At 40.2% G+C, this 12,316-nt stretch overlaps 2 protein-coding genes across 8 annotated transcripts in view; one reads left to right on the top strand and one right to left on the bottom strand.

The window, feature by feature from the left end:
• CTPS2 (CTP synthase 2) overlaps window positions 1–12,316 on the top strand; it is a 70,726-nt gene that overhangs the window by 43,195 nt on the left and 15,215 nt on the right. The gene's annotated exons all lie outside the window — the stretch shown is intronic.
• On the bottom strand, window positions 5,831–11,377 carry S100G (S100 calcium binding protein G). The gene is made up of 3 exons (XM_081198157.1): window positions 11,141–11,377; window positions 9,119–9,262; window positions 5,831–8,176 (listed from the first exon to the last, which is right to left on the bottom strand). Exons 2-3 carry the CDS (start codon window positions 9,248–9,250, stop codon window positions 8,075–8,077), a joined length of 234 nt encoding a protein of 77 aa, XP_081054283.1. The 5' UTR covers window positions 9,251–9,262; window positions 11,141–11,377; the 3' UTR covers window positions 5,831–8,074.

The raw sequence follows: 12,316 nt of genomic DNA, 5'->3' as shown, positions 1-12,316 counted from the left end.
ACAAAATATGGTAATTGGATTCACCCTGCCGGTGTATCTTAGAAGCTTTGTTTTTTCATTTTCAGATGTGTTTTTGGAATAAGGAAATAGCTGGATATTGCTAGAACTTTGTTATATTTTTAACAGCAGCCCACGCTTTTGACAGATCTATATAGAATCTTTGTAACCAGGCACACTGCAGTATTACAAGTTTTTCCTGATTCCCCTCATTCATACTTGTAATACATCTGTGGTGTAAGTAGGAAATGCCACAGCATGTCCTGGCCCATGCCAGCTTTGGAAGGCCCATGTCTGATAGTTAAGTCTATACCGATAAAAGAAGCACTTACAGCAACTCCCGCAGCGCATATGCACAAACATGCCTCTAGCCACCAAGCAACTGCCCCCCCACAGATATGCTCCTTGCAGTGCAGTTGCAGCAACAGTGAGACGCCACCCCTCTGCTGGCTTATATTCCCTCACCTGGTGGGTTGCACACCAACAACCTGAGACGTCTTCTGCATGGAACTCGTTGCTGCTCTTCCCACTTCAAGTCCCTCCTGGTTCTCAGAGACAGTGGGTTGGGGGAAGGTGGGGAGTCTCCTGACCCATCTGTCGCTTGAACAGCCTCTTCTTCTGCCACATCCTGCACACCTTCCTTCACCTCTGACTCTCCCTCCTCCCCATACCCTGGCTCCTACTTGTGGGTGGCGTCAAACCCTATAAGTCACTGGTCCCCTCTCCGGGGTCAGTCCCCTGCCTCCACCACACACTCTTCAGAGCCCCGCCAGTCCCTGACATAGCAATGCACTTAGCATAGCTTCATACCAGATAGCACACCTGTAGCCCTTGAAAACATCTATCCTTTCAAAGGAATTAAGTAACTGAGAAGAAGGGGTTTTTTCTTCCGCTGCTCTGCCTGTGTTTAGTTTTCAAACACAGATTTATTGAAACTAATAAGGGAACAAGAGTGTCAAGTAGAGAGAGAGAAAGAAAGAGAGAGAGAGAGAGAGAGAGAGAGAGAATGAGTTATAAAATGACTATTAAGTCATCCTGATTTTACCACAATTCCATGTAGTTTTGGCATTTTAGCAGGATGTTAGAAACAAATAAGATACTTAGACAAATAATAGTTTTCAGAAGAGATAGGTAATACAGGTAGGTGGCAGCTACCTGTAGGTTGTAAAATAATATTTTAAGCAAAGTATACTGACTTCATTGGCTGGTAGTAGAATATCAAATTTCAAATCTGAATTCGGGACAAACTAAGCTGATACTTTTAATGAATTCTCTATATCATTGGTTCCCAATTAGCTATTTACTGAGGACCCCCTATATTTCAAAGGCCAAGCCACAGACTCCCTACTTTTGAAAATTTTTATAGCTCCATGGTAGTTACCTCTGCAGAGCAATTTTTTGAACAAAATATGCGGTAGCCCCCTAATAAGCAAAGGACCTTAAAGGTAAAGGTAAAGGTACCCCTGCCCGTTACGGGCCAGTCTTGACAGACTCTGGGGTTTGTGCGCCCATCTCACTCTATAGGCCATGGGCCAGCGCTGTCCGGAGACACTTCCGGGTCACGTGGCCAGCGTGACAAAGCTGCATCTGGCGAGCCAGAGCAGCACACGGAACGCCGCTTACCTTCCCGCTGGTAAGCGGTACCTATTTATCTACTTGCACCCAGGGGTGCTTTTGAACTGCTAGGTTGGCAGGCGCTGGGACCGAGCAGCGGGAGCGCACCCCGCCGCGGGGATTCGAACCGCCGACCTGACGATCGGCAAGCCCTAGGCGCTGAGGCTTTTACCCACAGCGCCACCCGCGTCCCTAAAGGACCTTAGGTATATTAAAAAATAGACTAGGGCTGAGCGATATCTGGCTTTCAACATTGTGATATATCAGTAGCTAAACATCACAATATTCCGATATATCACGATGTCTGAAATGGAAGTTCAGGCATGGAGATGAGGGAAGGAACAGTCACAGAGATCTGTTAAGAGAGTCGAGTAAGTATTTGTGAGGGAGTGGGGTGGGTGCCACTGCTGGTCTGCTTCAGGTTACTGCATTAACTGCACCTTATTAGTGATGATGTTTTAAATCTTCAGAACAACACACCTGTTTGTTGTGACAATGAAGAACACTGCTACTGTTGTATTGTTGGCTCCATAGCACTGATTTGTTACCATGATGATGCCTGCTGCCATTTACTCCCTGTTTATCTCCTCTACATCTAAACACCCCCACATTTCTCATAGGGCGTATGCTCTATAAACTGGGTGTGTACATTGAATCCAGGCAGCTTAATGATTGGCCTAGGGCACTAGGATATTTCATTCTGAAGTTATTGCTGGCCTAGAAGGAATATGGTCTTTCCATCATTCCTTTTCATTTCTGATATCTGCTGATAATAAGATCTAAGAAAACAGTTATAAGCTGTGCATTTCTGTTGTATTGATAAATGTATTTACAACAGAACAAATCTTTGCTAACGAATTTATTTGCTTATTCTCAAAGCCTGCTCCAAAGGCAGTATGATGGTGAGAGACATGATGTTGTTTGACAGGGTTAAAGGAAAGGCAACAGTTGCAGGAGACTCGGGAAGTGGGGCTTCTAATGCAAACAGGCAGAAGTATTGCATGTTTGGATGAAGGCATGCCAAGAGAAGCAATCACTATATAAAAGCTAGTTCCTAAGTTCCATCCTGCTCCGCCAAACTCAGACGGTTCCAACACTCATACTGTTTCACTACAAAATGTCATTTCTTCCTGTTATCAACTATAAAATCTACCTACAGTATACATTAAACTGGGAAAAACAGAAATTTATTTTGCAATTTTGGCAGTTTATGTACTGGTGGGGGGTGGAGGATGAAATCACATGTACATGATCCGTAATGGTGTCCGTTTCCTAATTGCAAAGGTGATTCAGTAATGTATGGAAGGGATGCTGTGGATTGTTTTAGGGATCCAGATTGGAGATCCTGTCTCAGATGTAGCTACAGCTCTTTCTTCTCCAAATTTGGTGGATACCTTTTGGTTCATGCAAGTTGAGGATGTGGACATAATTCTTGGGAAAGTGTGGTCAACTACATTCTTGCCTATCCTGGCTTACGACAGCACTTTAGGACTGAATTGCTTGGTGATAAATATCCCATTTAGTAAGTATCCCATTAGAAAAAGGAGCAGATTTTTAAAATTAACAATCAGTCTCCAATACACCATTCTTAGACAACATATCTGAGTGTGTTGTGGTATTTCGCCTTGTAAAATCTGGTTTTGTTTTGTTCAGGTAATTGGGAATGGCAGTGAATAAAGGTGGCATTTAGTTCTAGTTTTTTTCTTTTCTTTTTTTTTAAAAGAATAAAATTTACTGGTTTATTCTATAGGACAGAGTTTAATTGGGCCAGTGCCAGAATATAGCACAGAAGCTTTCACCTACTTTTCATGAAATATCTGACCTCGGAGCCCTCCAGTTCTGTGCTTTCAGTGAACATTTCTTACAGGAATTCTATAAATGAGCATGAAAATGGTGGATGTGATTGGCACCATATCTTGTAATGATTGCAGTTCTGTAGTTGGTTACCACGACACCATGGTTTCTGGAATGAACATAATATTTAAGATTAAATATGGCACACAATAATATTAGATGTATAATACTAAGTCTCACTAAGAGTAGACCCCTGGAAATCTGTACTTAGGTTATTGATTTCAGTCATTTATTCTGAATATAACTCATACTGGATATCACCCATAGTAAACAGTCTAAGATAATCAGATTTGTACTCATGATAGGAGATACCTGGTTTAGATATCCAGAGCGCTGGCAGATATAGTAGAACATAACTCCATGTCCTGCCTATGTGTTTCTGTTCTTAAGCGCCACTCCCAACTCTTTCCATTCCATGTATGTGTCATGATGTACAATGAAGGTGTGCCTGCATCTCTAGATTCAGATGGCCTATTAGGAAAGAATCAGCAAAGTTCAAATTCTGAGGTGCACAGCATCCTTGCATTCAACAAAGGCTCCAGACACCAGTGACTAACATCATATTGCAGCTTCTTTGGTGCTCTTTTAAGCCTGGAACAATTAATCTATGGTGTCAATCCTAAACTGGGGTAAGCCCCAGGGAATTTACTGGGGTGTGCTTTTGACTAGACATACTTGGGATTGTGTTGTAATTGTCCCATGTGTCCTGTGAGTCAGCAGATGCTTGGATCTTAGAATGAAACCACCTATCCCTTCCTTAATTGTTTGTGGTTAATCAACTAATTATCTGTTGGCTGGAATGTCCACACTTAATTTGTGGTCTGTAGCAATTTATTTTAAACATTATAGGGTAATTCATATATCCTTTGGAATATGTAATTGTATAAACTTCTAGCAGGTCAAAGGACAAGAATGTAAGGGGCTGGCCAAGTCAGGGTGACAAGGACCATAAGGAGGGCTCTGGTGGGTTGTGGGACCCTTTGCTGGGAGTGAGGCAATCTTTAAACGAATATCCCAGTGAGGGAAATCCGGGGAGGGGGTTCCACATCCATTCTTTATACAACATGAGATGGGAAACTTCTGGCCTGTGGGCTCACAAGAAGGTCCTAATCTGGGCCCACAAGAAGGTCCAGTTTGGCCCACAAGGCCATTTCCCCCAAATCATTACTGGTGATGCTAGCTTAAGGGGTGGGAACTTTTTGGCAAGTCTGGCCCACGCTGTTCTCTTCAGCTTCTGAAAAAGGATTTGTGGGTGACAGGCTGCTTTTTTAAAAGGTCTGCTTTCTTTTTTATTTTCTTCATTGTTGTATGATAGAGCAGTCACTGCCAGAACCAGTGTGTGCTCTATGCCTTGCAGAGTGAGTGGTAAATTGGCTGGTCCAGACCAGTGCTGTATCATTAATAAAAGACCACTAAATAGCCTGCTGCAAGAGATTTACCAAATGCTTTGAAGATAAAATTGTTAAGTTGCAGCTTGTGGTTTCAACATCAGTTGTTGCAGACAGAAGATGTGGACAGGAGACTTGTAGCAGTGAGAGGAGCTACATGCCCCCTCAATCCCTGCTCATCATGGCTGATAAAGTCTAGAAGTAAGTGACTGTCTCGATGGGTGTAGGGGAATGGTTAATGTCTCATTGTGAAAGGGAGTCATTGAAAGAGGCAGTGGTGCAGCCCTGCTTGAAAAAGTCCTCCCAGGATCCAGAGGTCTAAGAAAACTACCACCTAGTCCCTGATATTTTCTTCTTGGGCAAGATGCTCTAGTGATACAGGTATGCCTTGAGGAAGCAGTTAATCTAGACCTGGCTCAATACGGTTTCAGGTTCATATTTAACACTAAAGCAGCCTTGGTCCCCCTGATTGATGGCCTTTATTGGAAGACAGATGGAGTGGGAGTTGGTTCCCTGTAGTTTTTCCTTGACCTCTCAATGGTTTTTGACACGGTTGACTATGAGGTCCTTCTGGAATTACTCTGGAAGATGGTACTCGGAGGCACTGTACTGTGGCGGTTCTGCTCCTACCTGCAGTGCTATTTGTACTAAGAGACTGTTGCTCAGCTTCGTGGCTTTTGAGCTGTAAGGGTATTGTAAGGTTCCATTCTGTCTTCTATGCTGCTCAACATCTATAGAAAATCACTGTGAGTTACCATCTGAGAATTTGGAGCGCAGTGCACAGTTCTTATCTCTTCATTCCATCTGAATTAGGAGAAGCTGTGAAGGTATTGGACCAGCATCTGGAAACCATGATGGGCTGGAAGAGGAATAATCAGTTGAAGCTGAATCTTGATATGATACTGTGCCAGGGCATAATTTGGGAGTACTCCTGGATTCTAGCTTGTCACTGGAGTCCTAAGAGGCTTCTGTGAGGCATATTTCCAGTACAAGAAGGTGCACATGCTTGTTCGCCACTCAGCTGATTTCTCCACAGTCACGGTGACATTCACACCATCTTGTGTCAGACGCTCACAGACGCCATGAAGCACTGTTTAATTGATTTTTTTCCTCACTGAAAATTGTATCCAGTAAAGTCAGAATAAAAGCCACTTTCAAATGGGCTAGAAAAAGGGGGGTTTCTTTACACCGTTCATGTGTCTTATCCACATGCAACTGGAAGGAAAGTTTAAAAAATGTTTTTGTGGCAAGAAAGAAGTCAGTTGAATACACCCTAAAATTAAATACATCTTAGGGTGTGGTTTCCAAAAGATTGCTCTCTGAAGTCTGATAAGGATGGATAAAGTTGCCATCCTTTAACTGCCAAGAATGGAAAAGGTCCAAATAACCCATAGGGGCAAAAAGGGTGTGTGCTGCAGATAACTCTAAGAAGATATATAATTAAAATAGTGTAGATCGTTTTGAGTTCAGTATGAATCTTTGGGCTGGCACATGCACGATGTTTTATCATTTTGCTATGCTAAGAGGTTTTGCTGCTGCATCTACACAATCATTAAAATAATTCAGTTACAGGTATGCACATATCCAGTTGATCGTATCTAAAGACTACCTCAAGCATAATGTGAGATCCTATAGATATTGCTGTGAGGTAGTGTATTATATAAACCCTGGGGTAATGATGCAGAAATGTATAAATGCATAAACACATCAGAAATAATAGGAAAATGTATAAACAGTTTTGAATATAATGCTTGTAGAAAATTATCTCCCCTGAAGATAACTTTGTGATAGTATATAACAATAATGGCAGTCACTTTAATTCGGATCCATTTGTAAAAGAAGATTTTCTGCCAGGCTCCAGCAGAGGGAGATATCAGAAATTTGCTTCCTCTTCATGCCTTTTTCCTTTTGAGTTGTGCCTTTTAGAATATAAGATTAGGGGACGAGAGTACCGCTGTTTATTGATCTTATATAAGCTGTTCTTATAGCCTTTTTGGCTAAAGAGCAGATTAAAAATACTGCCAGTGAGGAAGTTCACAAGGATGCTCATTCATGTCCTGTTGAAGTGGCTGTCTGCATCTTTCAATTAATTAACTAGTTGTTACGTGTAAGTAGTGTTTCATAAACAGCAAATGTAGGTCATCAGAGTGTGTTGAAGTGGAAAACATCAGATTGTGTGTGTGTATGTGTGTGCATTGTTCATAGTAAGCCTGGAAGGAGCCAAGATTTAGGGTATCACAAAGTACGGCTCACATCCTAATTGGGATTGTTGAAACAGAAAAGTGGGTTGGAGTTGCTCCAGGCCCAGTTACCTCTGGCTGGAGATATATTTGTACAGAAAGAAGATGAGCACAGGAACACAAAGGAAGAAGTGGCATGATGGAGGGGCTGGTGTTGCACAAGAGGATTGTAGGAAGTGAGCAGGAATGTGAGAGTAGGCAATGGGTGCACCTAGTAAGGTTTCTAGATTGGTATACAGATGGTTAACTGGGAAATTATTGGGGAAAACAGATATGAGTTAAATTTGCTGGAGAATATATTGATAGGGAATTTTTCATTCACCGGGACAAATAGATATAAGTGGCATGTTATAAAGCAGCATGAGATAGAATTCAAGTGAACCAAGTCATCCTTATCCAATGAACCAAATATTTCATTGATTCTAATAAATGAATGGGCATGTATTAAATAGGGATGGAATGTGTCAGGTTTCAGAAACTTCAAAAGCTCATCTTTCAATTCTTTTCCTTTGATAATGGAATGCACTTTTCACAATACTTCTTTTTAACTCAACTTTATAAATTGCTTACTCTCACATTACACTATACTACAGTAGAGGAAGTGATTGTAATGTGTGAGGCCAAGTGAGATGTGTGAGGTGTCAGCCTTTGTATTACTTCTTCTGTCATCACCCCAACCACACCCTGTGGAGCAAATTGTTCTTTTTAGCTCAAGTTGTTGTACTCTTGCACAGCTATCATTCAGTTTAACAGCCTTACTGAAAGAAATATCCTGTGACGACTGTACCCATAATGTAATGATAGCTTAGAGAATAAAGCAGTTCACATTTATTGATATGTTTTTATTGTCATAATCTTGTTCTCATGCCTCAGAAAGAAACCAGTCTGTTACTTTAGGGTTTCGTCCTTTATGATTTTGTTTTGCTTTCTTTCTAGAAATTGCAGTGCTCTTTCATATTCTTGTAGGGCGTACTATTGACTTCACCCCATTAGTTTGGCCATCACAGCCTCAAATTCTTCAAAACTGACTTCTCCATCATTATTTTTGTCCATCTCTTTGAATACAGCATCAATAGTAGAAGCCTGTGATTTTAATACAAAACAAGAAGGTCAAATCAATGGATGTCACCTTAGTGACAATAATTTTGCTATTTTCTCTCTACTTGGAGATTTGCTGTCTCTGTGAAGCAGCCCCTGACTTATACTTACTCAAGTCACTGCGTGGTTCATTTTTAAAGTTTCTTAGGTTACCATTTGATATTTGGCTTTCCCAGTTGTTTAACAATGAGGCTCTATATAGATTGTAATCCTACACACACTCACTTAGACTAAGTCATACTCAGAGTAGATCTGCTAAAATCGATGGACATAAGTTAGCAACCTAGTGGCTCTATTCTGAATATAACTTTTAAGATATAGCCCATAATTTCCAGTGTAAGAACTAAGTGCTTTAAGGACTGGAATGCCAGTCGTTAAATATTTTACTATAAATAAGATACTAAAACAGAAAATTAAAGCACTGGTGCTACAATTACAAGCAAATTTCTTAAACGTAATGGTCAGTTTTGCTCCTGCTGTGGAGGACACCTACTGACATGCTGTTCCTCTAAACTTCAGCCCAGCATTTATTGTGTCTCTGTTTCTGTGACGGGTTGCTTACAGTGTTAGTCCTGCTCAGAGTAGACCCATTGATAGCAATGAGCATGACTAACTTCATCAATTTCAGTGGGTCTAGTCTGAGTATAACTTATGTGCCAATGAACCTCCAGCAATCTATCTCAGGCATTGTGGAGTATATATATACATTAAATAGAACAATGTACAGTTCATTATGGGACTATGAGCACATGCCTTATTAGGAAAAATGGAAATGCTTGGGGCTTCATTCTTTTAAATTCTGCGCTTTCTGCAGTCTTACTCTTTTCACCCCCAGTTAAATATTTGGCAAATATTACTTCTGTAATTGCTTTTGGACATTTCCACACACTTTCATATGTTGCCTCAATGAAACAATTATGGACTTGCCTTCGATACATTTGGAAATTCCTTCTCAATTAATTCTTTCAGTTCACATTGGGATAGTTGATTAGGATCACCCCCTTTTGAAGCATACTTGGCAAAAACCTTTCTCAGTTCTTCCGTAGATGTCTTGGCCATTTTATAGAACTCCTGAAAAGGTAATGTTCCAATGTGCTCAAATTAGAAATAAAGAAAAGAACACACAAGTAGAATAAGCTAACAAAAAATCACCACAAAAGAGGATAGAAATATGCAAATCACTTGATTATTATATATATTTCACTCTTCTATGAAAAACTAAACAAAGTGACTTACAAATAAAAACAAAATCAAAAGATAACAAAAGCAGTCATAACAGTCAATCAGGATTATTTAAAAAACAGTGTAAATAACTTTGTTTAAAACTGTTATCTGCAACAGTTTTCTGTACGTGTTGCAGCTTCTGTTATTCAGTCTTCCACAATTGCAGCTAAAGGGCAAATTCATATATTTAAACCCGTTACCTTATCCTGATCAAATTGCATGTCCACTGATGGCCCCACACATTTCTGTTTGCAGTTTGTATGCAGCCTACTGACTGCCTGAACAGATTTATTGCCGCAGAAAATATATGTGTTTTTTTACACATTTATTCAAAAGTTACAATACAGCTTTGTCCACTGTCATAATATCACAGAATGATCACTTCATTCTTCAATCCCACATCTCTGTCATGTTGGCTCATCAAATACCCTCAGTAGGAACCCAACTACCAATCTGGTTTACTAGACATTTTCAATCAATATATCCCGTCCACAGACACCTCTGCAATGCTGTTGGCATTAAAATACCTGGTTCTTCAGTGTTTATGATGAAGACTACCTACAGCTGCACCAGTATGAAGCAAAAACAATAGAGTAATGTATTTGAATTTACATGTTACATACTCAGGATGAATGCAAGGAGAAGCAACATTTTGAACATAGTTTTTATCTAGAACAGTATTAGAAAGATTGGGAAGCAGGTGATCAACACAGAAAACAGGCGAGCAGCAGATAAAATGGTATATGGCATGAAGAAATAAAAGTTGGAAAAACTGAATTGCCTGATATCCCGGCTTTCTGTCTGCCACTTTGTGGAGACAAAAAGAAAAACACCTGGTGAAACCTACTCACTCCACAATTTCTAGGTTCATTTCCTTGGAAGCACACCCTGCCCATTTCACATTACTTCCAATTAAGTGCGTTTTAGGGATACTAACTTGGACTTCATCTTTTGCAAAGTTCAGTTCCCTGATCCTTCATTGTTGGTGGGGATGTGCTATCCTAATTCTATTGAACAGTTACAGATAGGTAGCCGTGTTGGTCTGCCATAGTCAAAATAAAAAAAATTCCTTCCAGTAGCACCTTAAAGACCAACTAATTGAACAGTTTAAGAAAAGCTCTTCCATAGCCACTGTCTCGCATTGCTAATTCTAACAATAACATTTTTGTAGCATGATTATAATAGGATTTGAGCCATTGCATTTAAGCAACTGAACTCTGTGGAGGATTAGTGCTAGGGCATACTTCATGGTTTTTCAATCCATGCCCCTCAGAAGGGGCCTTTGCGGGGGTGAATATTGCGCACACACGCACACACACCCCTTTATGGGGGGTTGCTACAGGTTGAAAAAAATTACACAACTTTTCATATGGCATTCCCCACAATGCAATGCTATATAGTAGAATAGCATGACAACACTTGCTGTTTTGTTAGCAATGACATTTCTAAATAATAAGTGATATTATACTGCTAATAGTAAAGCAATTTAAATATGGATATCAAATGATTTCAGAACTAGTTGCAAGTGCCAGTTCTAAATTAATTTGTGCTGCAGGCTAAAAATGGGGCTTGTTTTTCAGACTGACCAGATGAGTTTTAAAATGGATAAGAAGTTACAACTCGGTGTCATGCAGGGTAGTAGCCCAAGACTGAGTAAACTACAGCTTCCAGGGCAATTATTTAAAACAAGCATAGATTATCACATGAAATTCAGATCTTACTTACCTTGCTCTGCAAACCTAAAACCCCCTGAAATTGTCAAGGCAGCTTTAAAAGACACAGTTTGAGACTGGCGTTCTTATAGTCGTCTGAGGCAGGAGTGTCAACCTGATTGTGAAATGTTTGTGTTGTTTGTTGCTATTAACAATAATAATTAATAGTTTAAGTTTGTTTGTACTTCTTTCCCATGTCTTTGTTTCAAAATTCCTAATTATATTTCTGCAAGAAAGAACTCCCTTTGACTAGGGTTGCCACTTTTGTTCTGGCAAAATACAGGGAGGGGCAGGGCAGTTGGGGCTTCAGAGCAGTCCATTGCAATCTACTGCAGCCTAACAGGATGGCCCCTAGAATTTGACACAGAAAATGCCCTTTCCCACACGGCCACCTCCCAAACCTCTGAGGACAGTGGACCTAGCAAGAGAGTCCCTTTGTACACCTGTAGATATTTCAGATATTTGTGACCCGAGTTGTTTAGGGCTTTAAACACTAGTGTGAGCACAGTGAATTAGGCCTGGAAACAAACTGGGATCCAGTGCAACTCTTTTAAAAAAGGTGATAGGAGTTCTAAATGGAATCTCAAGTAATCTGTCATATTGAAGTTTCTGGGTCATCTTCCAGGGCAGCCCCATGTAGAATATCGTGGTCAAATCATTTCTATATAGGTTAGCATTGTGAAGGGTTTGTTACCATTTTGGTGCTAAGCAGGTTTTTTCCACTAGGCTAACTTTTCACTCTTTTAAGCTGTTGTGAGTTTTTATTCATGGGAGTTTTATCCTCTTCTAGCATTGTTTTAGAGTTGTCTATATTTTTACAGTTTTAAAGCTATCCTTGTCATGCTGATGGGCCACTGAAGGACAGGAATACATTTCAGGGGGCGGGGAGGATATTGGCTACAGATGCTTTGAGCTTCCAAGCTTAGAAAAAAATTTAGATTTTTCTTCTTATCAGCAGATTATGTCTTTAGTGTTGTATCAGCTGCTTGCTGTTATGAAACATCTAATACTGTTTTCATAAGAGTGAATGGTGTTTTCTTTGTGTAGCATTGATCCTCAACCACATTTGACAGAAATTTCATTAGTTCATATATACCCTTTGTGTGTACATGGGAAGTGGAAGAGTAAAATCACCATATGATGATAAACTAAAATCTCGATTGAGCAAAAATCTTTTAGCCTCTTGCAT

The sequence above is a fragment of the Podarcis bocagei genome (assembly GCF_964188305.1).
Source record: "Podarcis bocagei genome assembly, chromosome: 6".
NCBI lineage: Eukaryota > Metazoa > Chordata > Lepidosauria > Squamata > Lacertidae > Podarcis > Podarcis bocagei.
Note: the sequence above shows the minus strand (reverse complement) of the source record. Positions and strands in the feature narration are given on the sequence as shown.

Bases quoted from the DNA above. Each gene is read 5' to 3' on its own strand.
- S100G (XM_081198157.1), bottom strand. From the start codon at position 9,250: ATGGCCAAGACATCTACGGAAGAACTGAGAAAGGTTTTTGCCAAGTAT. The intron at 8,177-9,118 runs GCAAGTCCATAA...TTAAAATCACAG, and splicing joins AATTTCCAAATGTATCGAAG to GCTTCTACTATTGATGCTGT.